Source organism: Podarcis liolepis (assembly GCF_965112155.1).
Source record: "Podarcis liolepis genome assembly, chromosome: 13".
Lineage (NCBI taxonomy): Eukaryota > Metazoa > Chordata > Lepidosauria > Squamata > Lacertidae > Podarcis > Podarcis liolepis.
In genome coordinates, this window is record NC_139573.1 from 17129912 (window position 1) to 17154210 (window position 24299).

The 24299-nt window shown below is 47.2% G+C and overlaps 1 protein-coding gene and 1 long non-coding RNA gene across 9 annotated transcripts in view; one reads left to right on the forward strand and one right to left on the reverse strand.

Annotated features, from left to right (window-relative positions):
- LOC310690422 lies at positions 1 to 20593 on the forward strand. Of its 2 annotated transcripts, none has more exons than XR_014518073.1 (3): positions 1 to 438; positions 11414 to 11535; positions 20513 to 20593. It is a non-coding gene; the product is annotated as an uncharacterized lncRNA (long non-coding RNA). The 2 variants fall into 2 exon arrangements; XR_014518074.1 differs by lacking the exon at positions 20513 to 20593 and adding an exon at positions 12129 to 13415.
- Positions 15639 to 24299, reverse strand: part of FBRS (fibrosin) — a 19594-nt gene continuing 10933 nt past the window's right edge. For 4 of the 7 annotated variants that reach the window (XM_083469140.1, XM_083469139.1, XM_083469138.1 and 1 more), the window contains 11 exons: positions 23372 to 23610; positions 22562 to 22761; positions 22332 to 22376; positions 22060 to 22155; positions 21375 to 21443; positions 21263 to 21292; positions 21000 to 21071; positions 20534 to 20666; positions 19093 to 19356; positions 17703 to 17922; positions 15639 to 17199 (listed from right to left, as the gene is read on the reverse strand). In XM_083469140.1, coding sequence (XP_083325266.1) covers positions 16455 to 17199; positions 17703 to 17922; positions 19093 to 19356; positions 20534 to 20666; positions 21000 to 21071; positions 21263 to 21292; positions 21375 to 21443; positions 22060 to 22155; positions 22332 to 22376; positions 22562 to 22761; positions 23372 to 23610 — 2113 coding nt within the window. In that variant the 3' untranslated portion in view covers positions 15639 to 16454. The remainder of the gene's footprint in view (positions 17200 to 17702; positions 17923 to 19092; positions 19357 to 20533; positions 20667 to 20999; positions 21072 to 21262; positions 21293 to 21374; positions 21444 to 22059; positions 22156 to 22331; positions 22377 to 22561; positions 22762 to 23371; positions 23611 to 24299) is intronic. The other 3 variants (XM_083469142.1, XM_083469141.1, XM_083469143.1) reach the window with 2 other exon arrangements.

A 24299-nucleotide genomic window follows, 5' to 3' on the forward strand; every position in this document is an offset into this window, starting at 1 on the left:
TAGAGCGGGATGCGGGACTGCGAGCCCGCGGGGCGAGGGAAAGGCCATCGCGAGTGAAGGGCATGCTGGGAAATGGAGTCTTGGGGGATGCTGGGGGTTGGAGTCTCCCTCTTTCGGACGGAGGGAGGGAAGACTCGATTTGTCTTTCCTCAAAATTTCTTCCAATTGTTCGCTGGGCGGGCTGGCGCGACTATTCGAAGGTGCTCAAAACAAGATGCACAGCGCGCTTATGAATGAGAAGAGGCAGCTTTGGCTCGTGAAAACATGCACTTCCACTAGGACTCGCAGATACTTCGGATGCGACTTTGAAAGTCAGGAAAGTTTCAATGAATATTGTTTACAAGGGAGGGTGCTCGCACCGTCGCGCGAAACGAGGCTGAAAAGACGTTGACAACATTTCGAGCTCATTTCAAAACTTCCAGTGCATTGATTTTACAGGTGATAAATCTGCATTGGGAACTCCAGAGCTTCAATGAGTTTTGAGTTTGAAATCCTGATTTCTCCAAAGGGAACCAATTCCAAATTTTGACGTTAGATGCAAAAGTGGGCCTGGCTAACTTGGCAAAGGAAGGGGAAAGAACTGTCCCATTAAACTTTAATTAGTTTAATGGTTAGCACATGTCCAGTGCGCTTCCGATGCCACAATGTCCCATTACAGCAGAGCTTTTCGCACAGCGGCTCAAGAAGGGCTTGAGAGTCAGCATCTTTTCAATAAAGGAATCTTGGAGCAAGCGGTTTGGAACTCAAATAAAAGGTTTATTTACACAAAACAAAAAACCCTGGTGAAGAATCACACATTTCAGCAAACACGCCCCAAAAGAAAAGGGAAGGGGGAAAGAGAGAGGCAAACACAGGAGTGAGTTGGCTATTTATACAAACTCACATTCCTGGAAGCCTAACGACCTTCAGCTGCTCAGTGACTAGAGCGTCTTGATTAGAGCTTCTTAACCCTTTAATACCAACACCCCCTCTCGCTCGTAACACTGAGCTGTACCAACCTTAATTCAAATTTAAACCTGAACAGAAACATTTATGAGATTGCGGACTCAAAGCTTTTGTAAAACCGTCTGCAAGATTTTCTTGGCTTGGACAATACTTTAGTTCAATTAAACCTTGTTTTACACTTTGGCATACATTTTGATAACGGATATCCAAGTGTTTTGTGTGTGCCTTGAATTGACCTGATTTAGCTAGTTTAATACAAGGTTGATTGTCTTCCCACACTCTGATAGGTAGGGAACATTCTCCAAACAATTCTTGTACCAGTTGCTTATAAAATTCCAGTTCTCTACATACATCTGATAATGCATTGAACTCAGATTCAGTTGAACTTAAAGCTATAAGTGATTGTTTTCTTGATCTCCAACCAATTAGTGCATTTCCAAATTTTATCGCCATTCCTGACACTGATTTTCTATCTGGTCCAGCATCAGCCCAACTGCTGTCAGCCCAACATTCAAGTTGTGTGCTGCCCTCTGCTGATAGTTTTAAGCGAAACCTTTTGGTAGTTTGGAGATACCTTAAAACTCTTTTTACTCCTTGCCAAGCATGCATTGATGGTTTTTCAGCTTGTCTACACAGCATGTTGACAGCATATGTTATATCGGGCCGAGTCCACTGTGCAATGTGGAGTAGACTGCCTATCGCTGACTGGTAAACCCCGGGATTACAGAACTCTGCCTGTTGCTCAGTTTGAGCATCCTTTGTGTAACTTAACTCCATTGGGGTTTTAACACCAGCACAGTTGTCCATTTTAAACCTTTCCAGCAACTGCTGGATCTTAGCTTCTTGGCTGAGCCAATAGTTCCCATCTTCATCTTGCTGAATTTTAACTCCTAGATAAACAGATACATTGCCTAGTGATTTTATCTGAAACCTTTCTCCAAGCTTTGTGGCAAATTGTTGTGCAAGTTTATCGTCCTTTCCACTGTATAATAAATCGTCAACAAATATCAAGACTGCTTCTTGTTCATATCCCGAGCCTTTTAGATAAAGACACGCATCTGCTGCGCTCTTTCTGAACCCCATGCTCTCTAGAGCATCGTTTAAGCAGGAATTCCAATTACGGGCGGACTGTTTCAACCCATAAATGGATTTGTGTAGGCGCCAGACCTGGTTTGGCTTGTCTCCTTCAAAACCTGGTGGTGGCGTCATATAGACTTCCTCCTGTAAGTCTGCATTTAAATAAGCCACATTGACATCAAAATGAAACAGCTTATTTCCCTTCTTAGCTGAAGAGGCTAAAAGCATTCTTAACGACTCCGATCTTGAAGTAGGGGCATAAATTTGAGAATAGTGAACTCCTTTGCGCTGCGAAAACCCTTTTGCAACTAGTCGGGCTTTATATTGCAACTCCTCAGTAGTTGTGGGCTTTAAACGATATACCCATCGACAACCTACAGCTTGTTGCCCTTTTGGAAGCTCTGTACTTGTAAACACACCGAGAGACTTCATTGAAGCCATCTCTTTTTCCATTGCTTCCTGCCACTTTACGGCTTCTGAGCTTGGAAGCTGTTGTACCTCTATATAGCTATCTGGCTCACACTGTGCCATATTTACGTATACACTTGTCACCTTAAACCGCTCTGGCGGCTTGCCCTTTGTGGCACGTTTTGACCTGCGCAAGTGCTCCTCTTGTGCCCCCTCTGACCGTTGGCTGTCAGAATCTGTCTCAGACTTTATGTCTGGACGTTCCTCTAGGGATAAAGACCTCCGTTTAGATACCTCCCTTGGGCTTGGTGTTGCAGGCGACCTGCTTCGCTTTTGCTGTCTGCTAGGCCTAATGACTGGCGATGTTGGAACACTCTTAGATTCTGGCTTTTCTACCTTAGGAGAAGAACCTTGTGCCTGGTCAGAATCTGCATCTGAACCATGTGCACCATCCCCTTCTGGCACACCACCCTCTGGACTTTCATTCTCAGCATAGATGCCTAAATCATCTCTCAAAATGTCAGGGTTAGCATGTAAGTGAGTCCATCCGGATTGCTCACAAAACTCAGCGCTCCTACTGAGGATCACTCTTGTAGTATCCCCACCTGGGTTCACGAACCTCCAAGATTTGGCGTGTGGTTCGTACCCACAAAAGATGAGTTTCCTAGCCCTTGGACTTCCCTTTTTCCTTAACGCTTTTGGGATAAGTACATAGGCTTGAGATCCAAACACCCGAAAGTAATTAACTTTGGGCTTCTTCCCATATAAAGCAAAATATGGCATAGTATCAATTACCGAATTATATACTCGGTTCAGAACATGAGTAGCCGTCTTCCAGGCTTCCGCCCAGTAACTTTGAGGAAGTTTAGCATCAAACAACATAGAGTTTGCCAACTCTTGCAGAACCCTGTTTTTACGTTCGGCCACGCCTCCTTCTTGGGGGGAATAAGGTGTAGACAGACGATGCTTAATTCCCTTTTTCTTAAAGAAATTCTGCAACACAGACCCGGTAAATTCTGACCCTCTGTCTGTCTGAAAAGCAAGAACTCTAGTACCGAATTCAAGTTCTACTGCATGAACCCAATTTTTAACTGTTTCTGCAGTATCTGCTTTTGTTTTGAGAGGAAAAAACCATGTAACCTTTGTTTTGTCATCTGAGAGACACAGTGCATACCTCGAACCTCCCATGCTAGCAACAGGCATTGGGCCACATAGGTCCATATGCACAAGTTGGAATACTTTGTCAGATTTCCTATTTGAACTGGGATAGCTGCATCTATGAACCTTCGCCCTTTTGCATGCAGTACAATCCAAATACTTAGTACATTTGTTCAATTTGCACCCTTCTGATAATTCAGGTTGCCTTTTAACATACTGAAAATTAATATGTCCCAAACGGTGATGCCATAAATGAACACAAGAATTATGGGTAGGCGAGTTCACACAACCAGCATGAACCTGTTCAACTTCATCTGGACTTGTCTCAAAATAATATAACCCATCTCTGCATTCCACCTGCAAAAAAGATACGTTATTCTTTGAAATAGTGCAAACCCCATTTTCAAACACAGTTTTAAACCCATTTCTATCAAGTTCTGACACAGACAAAATACACCCCTTCATTCCCTTTAGCACGTAGGCATCAATTTCTGTTTGCAAACACTTCAAAAACACTGTGCCTACGGTCTCTAAGGAACGTTTAGTTGAATCTGCCATTGTCACAACTTTAAGGGTTTGCAAATGTCTGCAATTCTGCAAACGGACACTAGATGGCGCCACCAGGTGGTGAGATGCACCACTGTCGATCAACCAGCGTAGATTGCTGCCTTGGCCACGCCCTTGCATCAACGCCATTGCTGAAGCCATGTGCTGTGTGCTGTGGGAGTAGCCACGACCTCCTCCTCTTCTTCGACGTCCCCTGGAACTCCTTGTCTGGTAACTAGGGGTAACGGCCTTGGTGCTGTCTTGACCAGGTTCACGTGTACAATTCCTGATTAAATGGGAAGAGGAACCACAGCGAAAACAGTGTCTAGCTGCAAAAGCATTTACTGTGTTCTCAAACTCAGCATCCCCACTCTTAGGCACAGCATAACTCCCCTTTGAAGACAAACCTCTTTCTCTTTGCCTTTTATCCTGTTCATCAGCAAGTCGAGAAGAAATGTATTCAAGGGTTAATTCAGTTGAAGGCATAGCTTCCAAAGTTAAAGCTAGAGTCTCATAGCTTTTATCAAGAGAAGACAACAATATGTATGACTGCTGCTCCATAGAGAAAGGAATGCCCAGCTGTCTTAGTTGATTAAAGGCAGACACCATTTTGGCAATATGTTCTTTCACACACGCTCCCGGTTGGAGACGTAAATCAAACAAACATCTTGTAGCATGGATCTTGGCCCCTGCAGTGTTTCTGGAATTTAGCCGCTGCAGAACTGTCCAGACCTCATGCGTGTTCTTTAACTCAGAAACATAAGGCATTTGCTCTGGTCCCACTGCCAAAACTAGTAGACCTCGGGCTTTCCTGTCGCGTTTCTGAGAAGCTGCCGCTGCTGCTTTGTCTTCTGCAGATGCGTCTGCAGCTGCCTGTAAAGGCGGTGCTTCAGTACAACTCCACAACTCTTTTGCTTGCAACCAAACCCTTACTCTAGCCTTCCAATCTTGCCAATTTTTCCCATTGAGTCGCGTAAATGGGACAGTAAAACTTTCCTGGGACTCTGCCATCCTCCCTGGGGCTTAGGAACGATACTCACAGACCTGTAGACCGTCTCCCAGCTGCTGAGGTGGCTCCTCGAGGAATAAGACGTCTTCCAGCGAGTACAAACTGCGCAGTGCCTCTTTAAAACTTTTCCTAGGCACGTTGCAGGACTCAAGCTGCTTTGAAGGCTTTCGTTGTCGGCAACCGCTTCTGTCTTCGCTCCAGTCCTTGCATAAATCACTCTGAACTGCACTCCTTATCTCCTTCTTGACGTACAAACAGCCATAACCTGTCCCATTAAACTTTAATTAGTTTAATGGTTAGCACATGTCCAGTGCGCTTCCGATGCCACAATGTCCCATTACAGCAGAGCTTTTCGCACAGCGGCTCAAGAAGGGCTTGAGAGTCAGCATCTTTTCAATAAAGGAATCTTGGAGCAAGCGGTTTGGAACTCAAATAAAAGGTTTATTTACACAAAACAAAAAACCCTGGTGAAGAATCACACATTTCAGCAAACACGCCCCAAAAGAAAAGGGAAGGGGGAAAGAGAGAGGCAAACACACGAGTGAGTTGGCTATTTATACAAACTCACATTCCTGGAAGCCTAACGACCTTCAGCTGCTCAGTGACTAGAGCGTCTTGATTAGAGCTTCTTAACCCTTTAATACCAACACCCCCTCTCGCTCGTAACACTGAGCTGTACCAACCTTAATTCAAATTTAAACCTGAACAGAAACATTTATGAGATTGCGGACTCAAAGCTTTTGTAAAACCGTCTGCAAGATTTTCTTGGCTTGGACAATACTTTAGTTCAATTAAACCTTGTTTTACACTTTGGCATACATTTTGATAACGGATATCCAAGTGTTTTGTGTGTGCCTTGAATTGACCTGATTTAGCTAGTTTAATACAAGGTTGATTGTCTTCCCACACTCTGATAGGTAGGGAACATTCTCCAAACAATTCTTGTACCAGTTGCTTATAAAATTCCAGTTCTCTACATACATCTGATAATGCATTGAACTCAGATTCAGTTGAACTTAAAGCTATAAGTGATTGTTTTCTTGATCTCCAACCAATTAGTGCATTTCCAAATTTTATCGCCATTCCTGACACTGATTTTCTATCTGGTCCAGCATCAGCCCAACTGCTGTCAGCCCAACATTCAAGTTGTGTGCTGCCCTCTGCTGATAGTTTTAAGCGAAACCTTTTGGTAGTTTGGAGATACCTTAAAACTCTTTTTACTCCTTGCCAAGCATGCATTGATGGTTTTTCAGCTTGTCTACACAGCATGTTGACAGCATATGTTATATCGGGCCGAGTCCACTGTGCAATGTGGAGTAGACTGCCTATCGCTGACTGGTAAACCCCGGGATTACAGAACTCTGCCTGTTGCTCAGTTTGAGCATCCTTTGTGTAACTTAACTCCATTGGGGTTTTAACACCAGCACAGTTGTCCATTTTAAACCTTTCCAGCAACTGCTGGATCTTAGCTTCTTGGCTGAGCCAATAGTTCCCATCTTCATCTTGCTGAATTTTAACTCCTAGATAAACAGATACATTGCCTAGTGATTTTATCTGAAACCTTTCTCCAAGCTTTGTGGCAAATTGTTGTGCAAGTTTATCGTCCTTTCCACTGTATAATAAATCGTCAACAAATATCAAGACTGCTTCTTGTTCATATCCCGAGCCTTTTAGATAAAGACACGCATCTGCTGCGCTCTTTCTGAACCCCATGCTCTCTAGAGCATCGTTTAAGCAGGAATTCCAATTACGGGCGGACTGTTTCAACCCATAAATGGATTTGTGTAGGCGCCAGACCTGGTTTGGCTTGTCTCCTTCAAAACCTGGTGGTGGCGTCATATAGACTTCCTCCTGTAAGTCTGCATTTAAATAAGCCACATTGACATCAAAATGAAACAGCTTATTTCCCTTCTTAGCTGAAGAGGCTAAAAGCATTCTTAACGACTCCGATCTTGAAGTAGGGGCATAAATTTGAGAATAGTGAACTCCTTTGCGCTGCGAAAACCCTTTTGCAACTAGTCGGGCTTTATATTGCAACTCCTCAGTAGTTGTGGGCTTTAAACGATATACCCATCGACAACCTACAGCTTGTTGCCCTTTTGGAAGCTCTGTACTTGTAAACACACCGAGAGACTTCATTGAAGCCATCTCTTTTTCCATTGCTTCCTGCCACTTTACGGCTTCTGAGCTTGGAAGCTGTTGTACCTCTATATAGCTATCTGGCTCACACTGTGCCATATTTACGTATACACTTGTCACCTTAAACCGCTCTGGCGGCTTGCCCTTTGTGGCACGTTTTGACCTGCGCAAGTGCTCCTCTTGTGCCCCCTCTGACCGTTGGCTGTCAGAATCTGTCTCAGACTTTATGTCTGGACGTTCCTCTAGGGATAAAGACCTCCGTTTAGATACCTCCCTTGGGCTTGGTGTTGCAGGCGACCTGCTTCGCTTTTGCTGTCTGCTAGGCCTAATGACTGGCGATGTTGGAACACTCTTAGATTCTGGCTTTTCTACCTTAGGAGAAGAACCTTGTGCCTGGTCAGAATCTGCATCTGAACCATGTGCACCATCCCCTTCTGGCACACCACCCTCTGGACTTTCATTCTCAGCATAGATGCCTAAATCATCTCTCAAAATGTCAGGGTTAGCATGTAAGTGAGTCCATCCGGATTGCTCACAAAACTCAGCGCTCCTACTGAGGATCACTCTTGTAGTATCCCCACCTGGGTTCACGAACCTCCAAGATTTGGCGTGTGGTTCGTACCCACAAAAGATGAGTTTCCTAGCCCTTGGACTTCCCTTTTTCCTTAACGCTTTTGGGATAAGTACATAGGCTTGAGATCCAAACACCCGAAAGTAATTAACTTTGGGCTTCTTCCCATATAAAGCAAAATATGGCATAGTATCAATTACCGAATTATATACTCGGTTCAGAACATGAGTAGCCGTCTTCCAGGCTTCCGCCCAGTAACTTTGAGGAAGTTTAGCATCAAACAACATAGAGTTTGCCAACTCTTGCAGAACCCTGTTTTTACGTTCGGCCACGCCTCCTTCTTGGGGGGAATAAGGTGTAGACAGACGATGCTTAATTCCCTTTTTCTTAAAGAAATTCTGCAACACAGACCCGGTAAATTCTGACCCTCTGTCTGTCTGAAAAGCAAGAACTCTAGTACCGAATTCAAGTTCTACTGCATGAACCCAATTTTTAACTGTTTCTGCAGTATCTGCTTTTGTTTTGAGAGGAAAAAACCATGTAACCTTTGTTTTGTCATCTGAGAGACACAGTGCATACCTCGAACCTCCCATGCTAGCAACAGGCATTGGGCCACATAGGTCCATATGCACAAGTTGGAATACTTTGTCAGATTTCCTATTTGAACTGGGATAGCTGCATCTATGAACCTTCACCCTTTTGCATGCAGTACAATCCAAATACTTAGTACATTTGTTCAATTTGCACCCTTCTGATAATTCAGGTTGCCTTTTAACATACTGAAAATTAATATGTCCCAAACGGTGATGCCATAAATGAACACAAGAATTATGGGTAGGCGAGTTCACACAACCAGCATGAACCTGTTCAACTTCATCTGGACTTGTCTCAAAATAATATAACCCATCTCTGCATTCCACCTGCAAAAAAGATACGTTATTCTTTGAAATAGTGCAAACCCCATTTTCAAACACAGTTTTAAACCCATTTCTATCAAGTTCTGACACAGACAAAATACACCCCTTCATTCCCTTTAGCACGTAGGCATCAATTTCTGTTTGCAAACACTTCAAAAACACTGTGCCTACGGTCTCTAAGGAACGTTTAGTTGAATCTGCCATTGTCACAACTTTAAGGATTTGCAAATGTCTGCAATTCTGCAAACGGACACTAGATGGCGCCACCAGGTGGTGAGATGCACCACTGTCGATCAACCAGCGTAGATTGCTGCCTTGGCCACGCCCTTGCATCAACGCCATTGCTGAAGCCATGTGCTGTGTGCTGTGGGAGTAGCCACGACCTCCTCCTCTTCTTCGACGTCCCCTGGAACTCCTTGTCTGGTAACTAGGGGTAACGGCCTTGGTGCTGTCTTGACCAGGTTCACGTGTACAATTCCTGATTAAATGGGAAGAGGAACCACAGCGAAAACAGTGTCTAGCTGCAAAAGCATTTACTGTGTTCTCAAACTCAGCATCCCCACTCTTAGGCACAGCATAACTCCCCTTTGAAGACAAACCTCTTTCTCTTTGCCTTTTATCCTGTTCATCAGCAAGTCGAGAAGAAATGTATTCAAGGGTTAATTCAGTTGAAGGCATAGCTTCCAAAGTTAAAGCTAGAGTCTCATAGCTTTTATCAAGAGAAGACAACAATATGTATGACTGCTGCTCCATAGAGAAAGGAATGCCCAGCTGTCTTAGTTGATTAAAGGCAGACACCATTTTGGCAATATGTTCTTTCACACACGCTCCCGGTTGGAGACGTAAATCAAACAAACATCTTGTAGCATGGATCTTGGCCCCTGCAGTGTTTCTGGAATTTAGCCGCTGCAGAACTGTCCAGACCTCATGCGTGTTCTTTAACTCAGAAACATAAGGCATTTGCTCTGGTCCCACTGCCAAAACTAGTAGACCTCGGGCTTTCCTGTCGCGTTTCTGAGAAGCTGCCGCTGCTGCTTTGTCTTCTGCAGATGCGTCTGCAGCTGCCTGTAAAGGCGGTGCTTCAGTACAACTCCACAACTCTTTTGCTTGCAACCAAACCCTTACTCTAGCCTTCCAATCTTGCCAATTTTTCCCATTGAGTCGCGTAAATGGGACAGTAAAACTTTCCTGGGACTCTGCCATCCTCCCTGGGGCTTAGGAACGATACTCACAGACCTGTAGACCGTCTCCCAGCTGCTGAGGTGGCTCCTCGAGGAATAAGACGTCTTCCAGCGAGTACAAACTGCGCAGTGCCTCTTTAAAACTTTTCCTAGGCACGTTGCAGGACTCAAGCTGCTTTGAAGGCTTTCGTTGTCGGCAACCGCTTCTGTCTTCGCTCCAGTCCTTGCATAAATCACTCTGAACTGCACTCCTTATCTCCTTCTTGACGTACAAACAGCCATAACCTGTCCCATTAAACTTTAATTAGTTTAATGGTTAGCACATGTCCAGTGCGCTTCCGATGCCACAATGTCCCATTACAGCAGAGCTTTTCGCACAGCGGCTCAAGAAGGGCTTGAGAGTCAGCATCTTTTCAATAAAGGAATCTTGGAGCAAGCGGTTTGGAACTCAAATAAAAGGTTTATTTACACAAAACAAAAAACCCTGGTGAAGAATCACACATTTCAGCAAACACGCCCCAAAAGAAAAGGGAAGGGGGAAAGAGAGAGGCAAACACACGAGTGAGTTGGCTATTTATACAAACTCACATTCCTGGAAGCCTAACGACCTTCAGCTGCTCAGTGACTAGAGCGTCTTGATTAGAGCTTCTTAACCCTTTAATACCAACAAGAACTCATTGTCACTTAAAGCAAATATGAAAGCTATTTCAAAACCAGTATTTTCATTTTTGAAGTAGCATAGACCTTTTCATGTTCATGTGGTCGAGGCCATAATCCTACACACACAGTCAGCAGTAAACCCTATTGAACTTAATAGATGTTACTTTTGAATAAACATTTTAGGTTCATGCTAAAGCCTTCAGCTACCTGCTTATAAATTCATTTTTACCAGCTCTTAATTATGTTTTTATTACCGTATTTATTGCTTTGATAACTATAAGTCATAGTTAATTTCTAAATAAAATAAGGGGATGACGTTTACAAATATTTGCTCTTCACTTCCATTCTAGATGATGCTTCAGGATTGGGCCTGTCCAACAAATATAAAACAATGGGAACAGAGAGAGACTGTATAATGCAATGTCTACTTGATTTAATATGTGAGAGGCCTATATTCAAGTCCTATTTCTGTCATTGACTAATTGGCTGCAGTGGAAAAAACAAATACTAACGGCTAGCTAGGACACCCTCCCACTTATTCTAAGCATAAACAAGTTAATGCTGCAGTCCTAAACACACGGGGATTTTGAGCAAAATTGTAGCTATATCGAGTACTAGTATCTTTGATCAAGCCAATTTATTGTGAATATATGCCAAGTTTAAATTTATTTAAACCACTATGTTGTGTAGCAGGAATAGCTAACCTGCAGCCCACAGGATGTATCCAGCCCCCTCTCCAAGATTCCTCTGTATTTGTCATTTTTAAATTGTAAAAACACATTTTTGTTAACTGCTTCCATAGGTCCCACTGTCATAAGTGATGACGATAGATAGTGTCCATCTGTCGTCTCCCCCCCCCCAAGATATTAAAAAGGATGCATGAACCCATGGAAGTTTTGGACTTCTGGATTGGAGTGCAGCTTGGTAAGTTTGGTGTGTGTGCTGTTAAAAAAAAAAACTGATAACCATACAATGTTGCCTTACATTTAAGTCAAACTATAGGTCTAGCATGAGGGACGTGGGTGGCGCTGTGGGTTAAACCACAGAGCCTAGGACTTGCTGATCAGAAGGTCGGTGGTTTGAATCCCCGCAACAGGGTGAGCTCCCGTTGCTCGGTCCCCGCTCCTGCCCACCTAGCAGTTTGAAAGCACGTCAAAGTGTAAGTAGATAAATAGGTACCACTCCGGCGGAAAAGTAAACCATGTTTCCGTGCGCTGCTCTGGTTCGCCAGAAGCGGCTTAGTCATGCTGGCCTCATGACCCGGAAGCTCCCTCGGCCAATAAAGCGAGATGAGCACCGCAACCCCAGAGTCGGCCACAAAAGGACCTAATGGTCAGGGGTCCCTTTACCTTTATAGGTCTAGCATGACCTAAAGCATTAGTTCTCTATCACTGCTGTACATAGCTCCACTTGTTGCAGACACAAATTCAAACTTTGCTGATTGTGTGCTTGAACTAGATTCTTCTGTTTTTAAACAATTCATTAAAATGCCTTCATCTGTGACATGTTTCTTTCAGGTAACTTTTATTTTCATCTTAAAAGAAAGGGAAAAAGCCACACATTCCATGAATGACATCCAGTTCTGAAGGAACAAATGGAAACATATGTAGAAGAACTCCTGAGGATGTATTATGAGGACAACACCTCAGAAGGTTTTTACCAAGGGTTTATAAAATCATTTTCACTATACAATAAATTGTCATAGGATGGTATCCAATTTTAGTCACACATAGAACAAGGTCAGTTAAATCAATAGACCTAACTTGGGACTAGGTTGAAATCCGTGTTGGGGGTCTATAAATCTCAGTGGATATTCAACCCAGAAATACTGAGTTTAAAGAGGATGTACAGTTTAAGATGCAATACTTACTTGGGAGTAAGTCCCATTGAATTAGGACTGTAGTATTAGCAGCTTCGGGATGTTTGCATGACAATTAAAAAACCCCGCAGCATTCCTATATGTGATAACTACTTTCCAATGACAGCTATCATTTGGAAACCTCTTCCTTTAACTTTTTTCACAAGTATTACTTTTGAGACCAGAAATTATGTTATTGGGAATATTCTGGCAACATATTATGAAAGCATCAACATTTACTAAATAACCTACATGTTACAGTGCATATTCTGATTACAAAATATGGGAAGAGTCAGTTTGCCTACTCTGAAGGACTAGCTCCCATTTGACAAAGGTCAGTTAACAGTAAAAATCACTTGCTATAAACTACAGGGATTCTGTTTTTTGGACAATTGGGAACCTTTATTGATCTACCAGTTTTTTTTAAAAAAAATAATCATACAAAACAGCTCATCAAGAAGATTGGACATTAGAGATCCATCTCAGTCTTCTGGATAATTCTGTACCACCCCAAAGAAATCATGTATCTTTGTGTGTTAAAAATATAAAAATAAAACCATTTTAAAAAGCTGGGAGACACAATCCCAAATTAGATTGAAAACTGCAGGATTCCTGATTTCCTAAAAGCTTTTGCCACCCAATTCAGTTTGTGAATTTGTAGGCAGTGGAGTATAAAAGGCAAGAGTAAGGACTACTACACTTTTCCAATACTTCATGTTTCAGACCTGAGCCTCAGTCCAAACTGAACCAGGCACGTAGGGGGGTTTTTTGTTTTGTTTTTGTGTATAAAAAATAAAAGTAACCTAGGATATAGCATTTGGCTAGTTGCACTCATTTCTGCAAAACTGATCCCTGCATCACCTCCTAGAACATGATAAAATCTCTAAATTTGTGGCTTGGCAGTGGAAAGAAAAGTTCATTCTTATTAAAGTGGTTTTAAGAGAGATTTTGGATTCCAGTCATTGTCGCTCCAGATTCTTTGCTCCCTCCTGGTTGGAAAGAGACAGCACCAAACATTTAGACCACTAGAAAGCAGAAAAGTACAAAGCTAACTTCACAGACAAGAAACTTTCAATTTTACCTACCTCTTCCGTCCTATTATTATCACAGAGATTAAAAAATAGCTGCAATGGAGAACTTTTGTGAAAATACAAGGAGTATAAACCAAATAACATATATGCCACTTATGTAATCATCGCCATTCAGTATTTAGTGAGATTTCCCGCTTTTTTCCAAGGGATTGCAATGAACAAGATGTGGCTTTTGAAGTGAGAATGGAGAAAAATAAGAGTGCAACCTGGTAGTCCCGGCCTGGCTCGTTTTTGGCTGTAATGCCACATCTTTTATCACTTTCCCCCAGATTCTACCAAAGCCCAAACAGCCTATGGCATTAAGGTAGGGTTACCAGATGTCCCCGTTTCCCGGGGACAGTCCCCGGATTTACAAATCAGCCCCCATAAAAAATCCATTGAAGATGAAAAGTGTCTCCAGATTCATTGAAAAAAATCTGGTAACCTTATGTTAAGGAGTTGGAAGGGATGTGAAACAAAACTCCAGAATCAGAGATCTCAGGCTGGTGATAGCCAGGGGATTTCCCCAATGACAACAATTTCACACTGCCAACCTAGTTTTATAATATAGCAGGACAGTACAGGATTTGAAGATGTCTGCCCCTTCTGTGTACTTTCTCAACATTAGGAAGTGTTTGTGGCAGAGGTGTCGAAGACTGACAACTACTGGTTTGAAAGCGGATTATGGACGGGTCCCTTGCCATAAGCAACCAGGCTACAAGCAGCATCAATGGCCTACTTCCTCCTCCACTCTCATTTGGCATGATTTATCATCCTAGGGCAGGGACGCGGGTGGCGCTGTGGGTTAAAACACAGAGCCTAAGACTTGCCAATCAGAAGGTCGGCGGTTCGAATCCCCATGTCGGGGTGAGCTCCCGTTGCTCAGTCCCTGCTCCTGCCAACCTAGCAATTCGAAAGCACATCAAAGTGCAAGTAGATAAATAGGTACCGCTCTGGCGGGAAGGTAAACGGTGTTTCCGTGCGCTGCTCTGGTTCGCCAGAAGCGGCTTAGTCATGCTGGCCACATGACCCGGAAGCTGTACGCCGGCTCCCTCAGCCAATAAAGCGAGATGAGCGCCGCAACCCCAGAGTCGTTCACGACTGGACCTAATGGTCAGGGGTCTTAAAAAAAAAAATCATACTAGGGCAACTCATAATAATGAGAATCCAGCCTTTAGGGTAGAAAGAGAAATCTTAGGGCTTTTAGTGCTGCTTAGTGCAACAATCAAATCTAGCTCAGTGTTCAATAGTGGCTAGCAAAGTGAGATACCACACTTGGGTGGGGAAGCCTCTGGGTATGACTGGTAGGGGTTACCTGTAGACCTGCGCAAATTTACCTTAGTGTCTTGGCATGGCTTATAGCAATGCAAGTGAGAGGCACCAAAACATACTTTGTCCCAACTTCAAAGGCGTTACGAAGTCTGTCATGCAGGTATCTTGGACCATTTCATTTTGCCCAACTCCCTGGCAGGTGTTAGTTTTTAAATGGGCATTTCTTAAGTTGCCCTCTGGGGTGTGGGATCATGCTTTGGAGAAAGGGCTTTGTCTGCTGGGCTCCAAGTCTAGGACTTGTGCAGGAAGGATTAAAGGTGGAGGCAGGAAAATGGAAAACCCACCTTCAATTTCAGGCAGCCAGTCGCACTGGTTTATCATTTTGTCCCTAAAGCAAAAGGGTGAGGGAAGAGGGAGACGAAAATGAGGGTTTCATTTCTCTTCCAAAGCAAAAACACCGTTGATGCTGCCTTCATGCCAAAGTGTTTCACCTCCTGTAAAACCAGTGTCCTACTTGCATACCATCACAGTTGCTCTGGAGATGTGATGCTTTTGGGGGAATCTTGATCAAACAGTGTACAGTTTGGCTCCAAGTCTTGTTCCCTTTCATCTTTTAAAGGGCTACAAAAATTATACTCGTCCAGGGTGCCAGACTCCCTTTCCCAGAACTCTAGTTTTAATCTAATAGTGTCCTGCTTCCAACAGATGGGGCTAAACACCCAGGATTGAAGTGAGAAAGATTGTAGAGGTCTTGTGCTTTCCCCTCCTCTTGCTCCTGCCCTCCTCCCCACCAGTCACCCAAAGACACACACGCACACACCGAGGAATCCAGAAGCACCAGTTTGGGGTTTAATTAACCAACCTGGGGAAGAAAAGGGGCACTGGACAAGTGCATTGCACCCTCCTCACTGCACCTTTCCGATCAATTACAGAAGGAGGAAAGGGACCGGGAGGTGGAGAGGGTGCGGATACAGGTATAGAAAAGAGCAGTACAGTAAAAACAAGGGGAGCCGTGGGGGGAGGACAGGAGAAGAGGGAGAAGTCACTTTTAAAATCACAATCTCAAACCTTTTATAAATGTACAAAAAAACCTTTTCCCCCACCTGCTTGGGGCAGAATATATAAATATTTACACTGCCTGGCAGGGGGAGGTGCCCCAAGATACAGCCCTCCCCCTTCCCCTGAAAGCAGCTTTCCCATCAGTCCATTGAGGGAGAAGAACACGCCCCAGAGCCATTTCAGCCCAGCAGGAATACTGGAAGCAGGCACAAAACCTGTAAGGAAGAGGGATCTGGGAAGAAACCGGGACCCCAAACCGGGGGCACACCAGCCCCTCGACTCCTGCCCTCCCTCCGCCACAAACACCTCTAAAACAGAGACACCACACCCCGTATCTCTTAAGCCCCAACCTGAGCTTGGAAGAGGTTCCAACTATTCATAGCTGAAGGAGGCGAAAGTACTTCTGGGAGGGGTGGCTGGGTGCTCCTCAGGTTAAGGCAGCAGGAGGCTGCACTCTTATCCCTGCCTGACAGGAAGGGGATGGGGGGCTCGGTTTCTCTGCCCAGGGCTCACGCTGACCCCACCAGTCCACTGGAGACAAGGGAAGCTGCTTGATACAGGTGCGCACATGTCCCAGAGCAATATTATCTGGAGTCCCGGTCCTTGTAGGCTGCCAGTTCCCGGATGTCAGGCGCACGGCGGGGGGAGCAGGGCCGAGCATTCGAAGCAGGGATGAGAGGCGGGGGGGCGCTCAGCAGTCCTACAGCGGCGGCAGCCGCAGCAGCAGCCGCAGCAGGGGTGGCTTTTGCCAGCAGCCCGTTTGGGTGGCGGGGATAGGCCATGAGGCTGGGGTGGGGTGGGGGCGCCAGGCCATATAACCGGGCCCGCTCGTAGTCCTCGGCGGCAGTGGCGGCAGGCGACGGGGTCTCCAGGTAGCGGGGCAGGCGCTGTAGTGGGTGCAGCTCCAGCCCCCGGTGATAGGGCTCACGCCAGGCTTCGAGCGCAGCATAGGAGGCAGCTGAGGGCGGGGCAGCAACCAGGTATGGGGAGACGCTTCCGCCAGTTCCAGTCTGGGGTCTCTCAAACACAGCCAGCGTCCCCAGGGGGTGGGAAACATGCAGGGTGCTGTGGAAGGGAGGCCCCGTGCGCAGCGCCCCCTCAAAGCCCGTCAACTCAGGCTCCTCCTTGACCTTCACTTCCTTCTTCAGAGGCAGCTCTGGGTAAGGGGAGCGGGAGGCGTGGCCTGAACCTGCCGGGCTTCCGTAGCGATGCTCACGCTCTGCTGGGATGTGTGACCGGCCTGGGGGCTCCTCGTGAGCCAGTGCTAGGTTCTTTGGGGTGGGAGTAGCTGGAGAGGCACGCAGTGGATGGCGCGAGAAGAGGGCATCTCTGAAACATACACAGGGAAAAGAAAGTTTGTGCTGGGGCGGGAAAAAGTCACTCTCCACAACCTGGCACTGTCACCCAGCCCTATGCAGACCCCTTATTTGTCATACTGGGCTGGCCCAACTGCCTCTTACTCCACCCATACCTAAAGAGTCCCAAAGAGCAGCAACTGCCCTCCCTCTCCTGAATACGGTGGAACCTCGGTTTTCGAGCATCTCAGAAGCAGAACAATTCAGAACCCGAATGCCGAAAACGTGGAAGTAATTGCTTCCGTTTTTGAATGCGCATCAGTAGTCAAACGGCTTCCACTGCATGTTTTTCCATGTTTTTAATGGGTTTTGCAGACTGCCTATTGATCCTCGGTTTTCGAACGTTTCAGAAGTCAAACCGTCTTCTGGAATGGATTACGTTCAAAAACAGAGGTTCCACTGTATCGAACTCCATTCACTCTTCATCCAGGAACAGCCTTGACCCCCTTGTCATCACCTCTGTGTCCCGCCTCTTACCTGTCCTTTTCATCCTTGATCACTGGCCCTTCTGGCTTCTCGCTCTCCTTCTCATGCTGGCTTCCTCCACGCTCAGCCCCATCTCCAGCCCCACCTTTGGGCCAGGCTGGGGCGGTGGGAAAGGAAGGGGGTGTGCGGTGTAAGCGGTTCCATGCCTCATGGGGGCTAGGGAAGGCTGGAGCTCCGGGACTGTCCTTCTGCCCAAAGACAGCACTCGAGTCTGGGAGGGGAAAGAAGAAAGATTGGAACTGGCATATTAGAAAAGACTGCTGTCCCCATGGCCCCTTTGCAGTGGGGTTCTCAAAAGCCCCAGGCAGCTGGGCTCACCCAGGTAAGAGGTGTGGGGGCAACTAGGCCCCCAAGTTGGAATAAGAATAGAAAAAGAGCCTGCTGGATCAAGCCAATGGCAAACCTAGTCCAGCATCCTGTTCTCACACTGGCCAATCAGACGCCTGGGGGAAACCAGCAAGCAGGAAGTGAGCCCAAGACCACTCCCCCTTCTGTGGCTTCTAGCAACTGGTATTTAGAAGCATTCCTGCCTCTGACTATGGAGGTAGAGTTTAGCCATCATGTCTAGAGCACTGAGGAACATTGCACCATGGTGAAAAGAGCATAAATAAGAGCTGGTGCATGCAATCATTCAGAAATAGCCCCCTCCCAAATGCTGCTAGTGAATTGGGGGGGGGGAATGCATCACACGTATGAATGCTATCTCACAACCAAAACTTTCTGCATGAAGGAAGCCAGCATACCAAGGACACAGGTTCTGACTTGGGCTTCTCCTAATATTTGAGTTTCCTAAGGGCACAATTTCTCTCTCTATTCCACTCCTGCCCCAACCCAGTTATTGCCCCATTTTCTTTTCTGAAAGTTTAGATCAGTCCTAACAGCTTCAAGTTTGCAAGGAAGAGGCGTAAAGCCTTAGCCTTGAAATGACAGCCAGGTGGTAGGAGCACCACAAATGGAGGCAAAGGGAGGAACTTCAAAAGCTTTGGCTCAATGGGAAAAGTCCTGAAACTTAGCCTCCGAGAGGGGACACAGAAATTGGGAGAAGGAAGAGGGTGGGACCCATAGCTCCTGGGTTTTCCTTCCAGCTCTGAGAGGGAAACAAAGGAATGTGGGTGAAACAAGGGGAGAGCAAAAAAAAAAAAAAAGGCCCAAAACTTAGAACCCAGGATTTTCTGTCTCTAGTTCTTCATAATGGGGCTGCAAGGGCTGGGATGGAAAACCAAGTTTCCTGAGTTACTTCTTCAGCTGTAAGAGTAGAGGGTGGAGTAAGAGGAAAGGAAAGAGTCCTGTGTTCAAATCCCCATCTGTAAGTCAGCCTAGAGAACCATTCTGGCCCCATTAATTACAGATTTTATGCCCCTAACCCCCAAACAATACTCACTGAAAGATGGGTTCCCCAGGCCCCCAAAAGCCCCATTGGAGAGCGCCCCGAGGGAGGCAAAACTGGGGGGCCTGCCAAAGGGATCTGGAAAAGAGGCGAGCAGAGGAGTGAACAATCGTATGGAAGATGCTGGGTCCTGCCCCACCGGCCCTGGCATTCTGGTGCGCCAGCTCTTACCAATGTGGGGGCTGGGGCTGAGGAAGGAGCCATGAGGGGTGCCGGCAGGACCAAATGATGTGCCACTGCCTGGGTGGTGGATGGCACCTGCAGGACAGAAGCATGAAGAAACATTAATGGTCAAGATGCTGGGATTGACAAAAGGGGGTGCGGTTACTGACATGATTTAACATATTTGTAGCCTACCTATTCCCCAAGTTGGGATCAAGGCAGCTTCGAACATTAAAAAATATCATTACAACATACTAAGTAGTAAAAACAAACTAGTTAAAAACAATAGTGAAGATCCCTTAGAACCCATTTCAAACCAGCAGTTAAAATGCAGTTTGCCCTGACAGTGGGAAAGTGATCAGCATTGTCTGCACCTTAGTCTGTCTGAATGGGAACATCTTCGCCTGCTGGCAGAAGGATACAAAAAAGGAACCAAGCTAACCTCTCTTGGGAGGGAATTCCACAATATAGGAGCAGCCAAAGAAAAGGCTCTCCCTCACATCACCACCAACTGTGCTTCTGATGTTGATGGGACTGAGAAGGTGCTCCCCTGAGGATCTCAGCATCTGGGCTGGTTAATACAAGGAGATACTATCTTTCAGGTAGAGGATGCTGGGCTCCCAAAAACATAAGCAGGAGTAAGAGTCCCTTGTCACTACCAATAATCTAAGCAGCACATAATCTTTTTTTAGTGTCTTTTTTTAGCTGCCTTGACACAACCATATAAATGGCAAGGCACACCAGTTCACATTTCACAGGCAGGGCTACCGGGGGGGGGGACACCACACTGGGTCCCTCAAAAAGCTCACTATCATTACTGGCATAGTTCTAGGGGAGCCTCCAAGTACCATAGAAAGAGTGTACACAGAGTTTGCAGGAGGCCCAGAAATCTGGCAGGCTGGGTTACAGAGTGCCCTCAGCCTTTTAAGAATCAAGCGCTGAGGGCCTTTTGGCAGTTCCCTCGCTGCGAGAAGCCAAGTTACAGAGAAGCAGGCAGAGGGCCTTCTCGGTAGTGGCACCCACCCTGTGGAACACCCTCCCACCAGATGTCAAAGAGAAAAACAACTACTAGACTTTTAGAAGGCATCTGATGGCAGCCCTGTTCAGCGAAGCTTTTAATGTTTAACAGACCACTGTATTTTAATATTTTGTTGGAAGCCGCCCAGAGTGGCTGGGGAAACCCAGCCAGATGGGCGGGGTATAAATAATAAATAATAAATTATTATTAATTATTATTATTATTAAACTGCAGGATGGGGAGTAAGGCACTGACCTGAGGCTGTGAAGAGAGTGGCTGGGCGTGCCAGCTCCTGGCTGTGAGGCAGGCTGCCAAAGGCTCCCGTCCCAGGCAAACCAGTGAGAAGGTCGTTCCGGAAGTCCAATTTCTGGGGATCACCCTGCACCATCTGAGAGGAAATAAAGGATACAGAGGCCCCCCTTGAGCAACCAGGCCTGGCACGCTATTCACAGCAGCCTCCGCAGCCCACTCTTTGGCAGGGACACCTCCTGCTCCTGCCCAGCCCCAGGCTCTGGTCTTGCGGTTCCCGTTTACCCGCCTCCTATCCCAGACTCACAGACCCCGCCTTGCATCCAGGGTCCAGCACAGACATCAGAAGAGCAGAATGGGAGAGGCTTCTCCCGTTGCTTGCAGCGACCCTCTGGCGGCTACCAGCAGGAGCTGCGCCACACCCCATCACTGTACGCAGGCGGAGGGGGGAGGTGGCGCAAGCCCACCCTACCTTCATCTTCTCCTGGTGCCGCAGGATCATATATGCTACACGGACGTGCATGGCGCACCACTTCCCGGGCTTCTACGAGAGAGGGGGGAACCATCAGCTCTGTACGTTATGTCCCTGCTGGGCCAGGCACAAGCTGCCCTACACCCTGACTTGAGCCCCTCTCCCCAACGCCGCCCCCTGTGGGGTCAGCCATCGCTAGTCCTTGCTACCCCGAGCAGCCACCCCACTGCACCGTGTCCAGGAGGGGTCCCAGGGTTACTCACTCTTAGCGTCGGCCTGAAGGGATCGGTGAGCTGAAAGGAGACAAAAAAGCCAAGTGGGGGGTTAGTCATCCTTTCCACACTGCCCCGCCCCCTATACAGATGGCACACTCACCTGAGTGCCTTTCTGGGACAAGGTAGGTGGGACAGCCCCCAGCCGGGATGGCAGGTCAGGATTAGTGCTCTGGGGAAGAAACAGTGAGTCAGGAGGAGACAGCCTGCTGAGGAGAACTCTCCTCTCTCCACATTCAGATCCCTCTCCCAAGCACACAGAGAATCGTGCAATCCTCTTGGCAGAGGTCAGAAATCCATTCTTGCACCCCGCCTTCTCTGCTTTCCACATAGAATCCTGGCTCTCCAACCCAGCTATTGAGGAGCTCTGGCTCCCAGCCTCCCTGTCCACCTCAGGGCGAGGGGAGAATGCCACTCCATGCAGGCCATGCAGGACACACACACACACACATGCATGCTCTCCAAATCACGAGGGATGCTCCCCTCGGCCCCACTTCTTTCCCAGAGCCAGCAGATGAACCCAAGAGTCCAAGCACCTGCTCTTCATGCTCAAAAGCTTTGGGGCTCCACTTCTCCCCAGTAACCCTGGCTCCCCGCATCCCCATACTCTGCTCCCCCCAACTCTTCACATAGATTCCCCAGGAGTCCTGGCCCTCCGCCCTCCCTGCTAAAAATCCACCAGGAGGTTGGGGAGGGGGAACCCAGGAGCCCTGAATTCTAGAACTTCCCCCCTTCCAAGATAAAAAGAACAGAAAAGCCCATTTGTCTACTATGTCTGGAGGCTTCACCTTAGGTTGGAACGCCCCCTGCAGGGAGCCAAAAGTCACAGCGGGAGGCAGGACCGGGGAGATCCCCGACACGGTTGGGGGGAAGGCGGCATAAAACTGGAAGAAGAAGAGAAAGCAATGGAAGCGCCACCCAGAGAAAACCAAGGCGGGAAGGGAAAGAAGGGGGGTGTTTGCTCCTTCCTCAGGACACACAACTCTCAGAGCTTCCTTGGGTCCCCCTGCCAACAGGTCAACCCCCTGGGCGCTCCCTACTCCAAGAAGGCCGCACTTACATTGTGTCGCAGGAGCCCATCCATCTTGCCTGGGTATTTCTCATACTGCAAGAGAGAGGAAGAGAGAGGCACAAGCGAAAAGTGAGAAAACTCTGAGGGGAGAGTCCCATCCTGCACATCATCTCAGCTCCCACCGACAAACTCAGCCCTACGCTAGGGAGGGGATGCAGCTATGGTTCCCAATGCCCACCCTCCCTTTCTCCCAGCAGTCTCACCAGGATTACACTCACCATGGCTGGACTGGCTGTGGGCACCATGCCTGGTGGGAAAGGGGTGAAGTGCTGGTGGGTGTGCTGGTGGGTGTGCTGGTGCTGGTGGTTGTGTTGGTGGAACTGGAAGGCCAGCGGGCGGATGGCGGCAGCCCCCATGTCGGCGCCGCCTTGGGCCGTGAGGAAGCGCGAACTCAGGTCTTGGCGGATTAGTTCTTGTTCTGGGGAGGTAGAAGAACAAGTCACCCGACAGCAAGTTGCTTGGGGTGCGGAGCCAGCAAGGAAAGGAAGCAAGCGTGGAAAAGATTCGACACTCACCCACCCCAAATCACCTCACCCGTACAACTCACTAGAGCCACACAGCCCTGCCTTACAGAAACTCCCCGTTTTTCTGGAAGTGCTTCTCTAGGTTAGACTCCAGATTTTTCCTCTTCTTGCCAAGGCTTTCTGCCAATAAGCATTACACCTTCAAAGCCAGCACTGCTACACACAAATAAAACCCTTCGTATATCTGCCCTGGCAGTTATTTTCCTCCTCCCCTGCCCCAACTTCCAGCCTTTCCTTTCTGCTTCATGTTGCCCTTGTATATCCAAACATTTCTTTTTCCCCAGCCCCAACCACCGCCACCACGAGGGCTACAAAAAAGTTTTTTACACAGAGTTCTCTGGATTCTAAAGTTATCATAAAACATGAAAAATAAGACAGTAACCTTCTATTTTCTTAGCCTACACCCCACTTTCTCACCCCTTCCCATTTCTACATAGCCCCGACCATCTTCCCCAAGACCGCAGATCTCTCTCAGCCACACCCCTCCCGCCAAGTCCCTCTTACCAGATATGGCAGCGGCTGCAGCTGGGTGCCCGGCAACTTGAAGCAGCGGGGGTGGCGGTGGGAGGCCAGGCGAGGGGGTGAACATGCCTGGGTGGTGGTGGGAAGGGGGCCGAAGGGTGGGCGGGAAGGCGTGGGGAGGCAGGGCCAGCGAGGGGGTGGAGGGCCGGTGAGGGAGCTGAGAGGAAGAGGGGGAGCATGGAGGGAGAATGGGCTTGGGGTGAGCTGCGCCGCGGCTGCACCTGAAAAAGGGAGAGAAAAATAAATTTGGAGTGGGGAAGTCAGGAGGAGACAGAGTAACGATGGAAGCCAGAAGAGCACAGAAGCACTGAAGAGAGCACTGAACTTGGACCCCGGAGGCTTGGGTTCAAATCTCAACTCAGCAATGGATTCAATGGGGGGGGGAGTAGGGGGGCTTGAATGCAAGGTTTGCCCAACCAGAAGTCTCTAGTCAGCAAAAAGGAAACAACAACAACAGGCCTCACTGGGCTGTTGCGAAGACAAGCCAGAGACAGAGGGTCTTCTATTTGAAGTAATCCCACATAAAGGATTACTCATTATGGGTGTTTAGGCTGCCAAGTTAAGCTGGGACACATCTGCACTTTAATATTGCCAAATCAATTATCTTCCAAGTGAGTGCAGTAATGTCAGTTGCAAAGAAAGAATAAAACATTTCCTGTAATAAAAAATGAGGATAAATGGCAACACTCAAGGAGAAAAAAAATGAATAAGGAGAGAAAATGTGGGGGGAAGAGGTGAGTGCAGCCAACATGCACTGAGTAGTCACAAAATGGGGCCCAGGAAGTCCCAGTTCAAATCCTGCCTTTGCCAGAGGTGGCCTTCGGCAAGCATCTCTCTCCCCCATCAGCTCCAGTCAACCCAGTTGCAGTATGCAATATAGGGATGAATATAAGGATGCCAATACTGACTT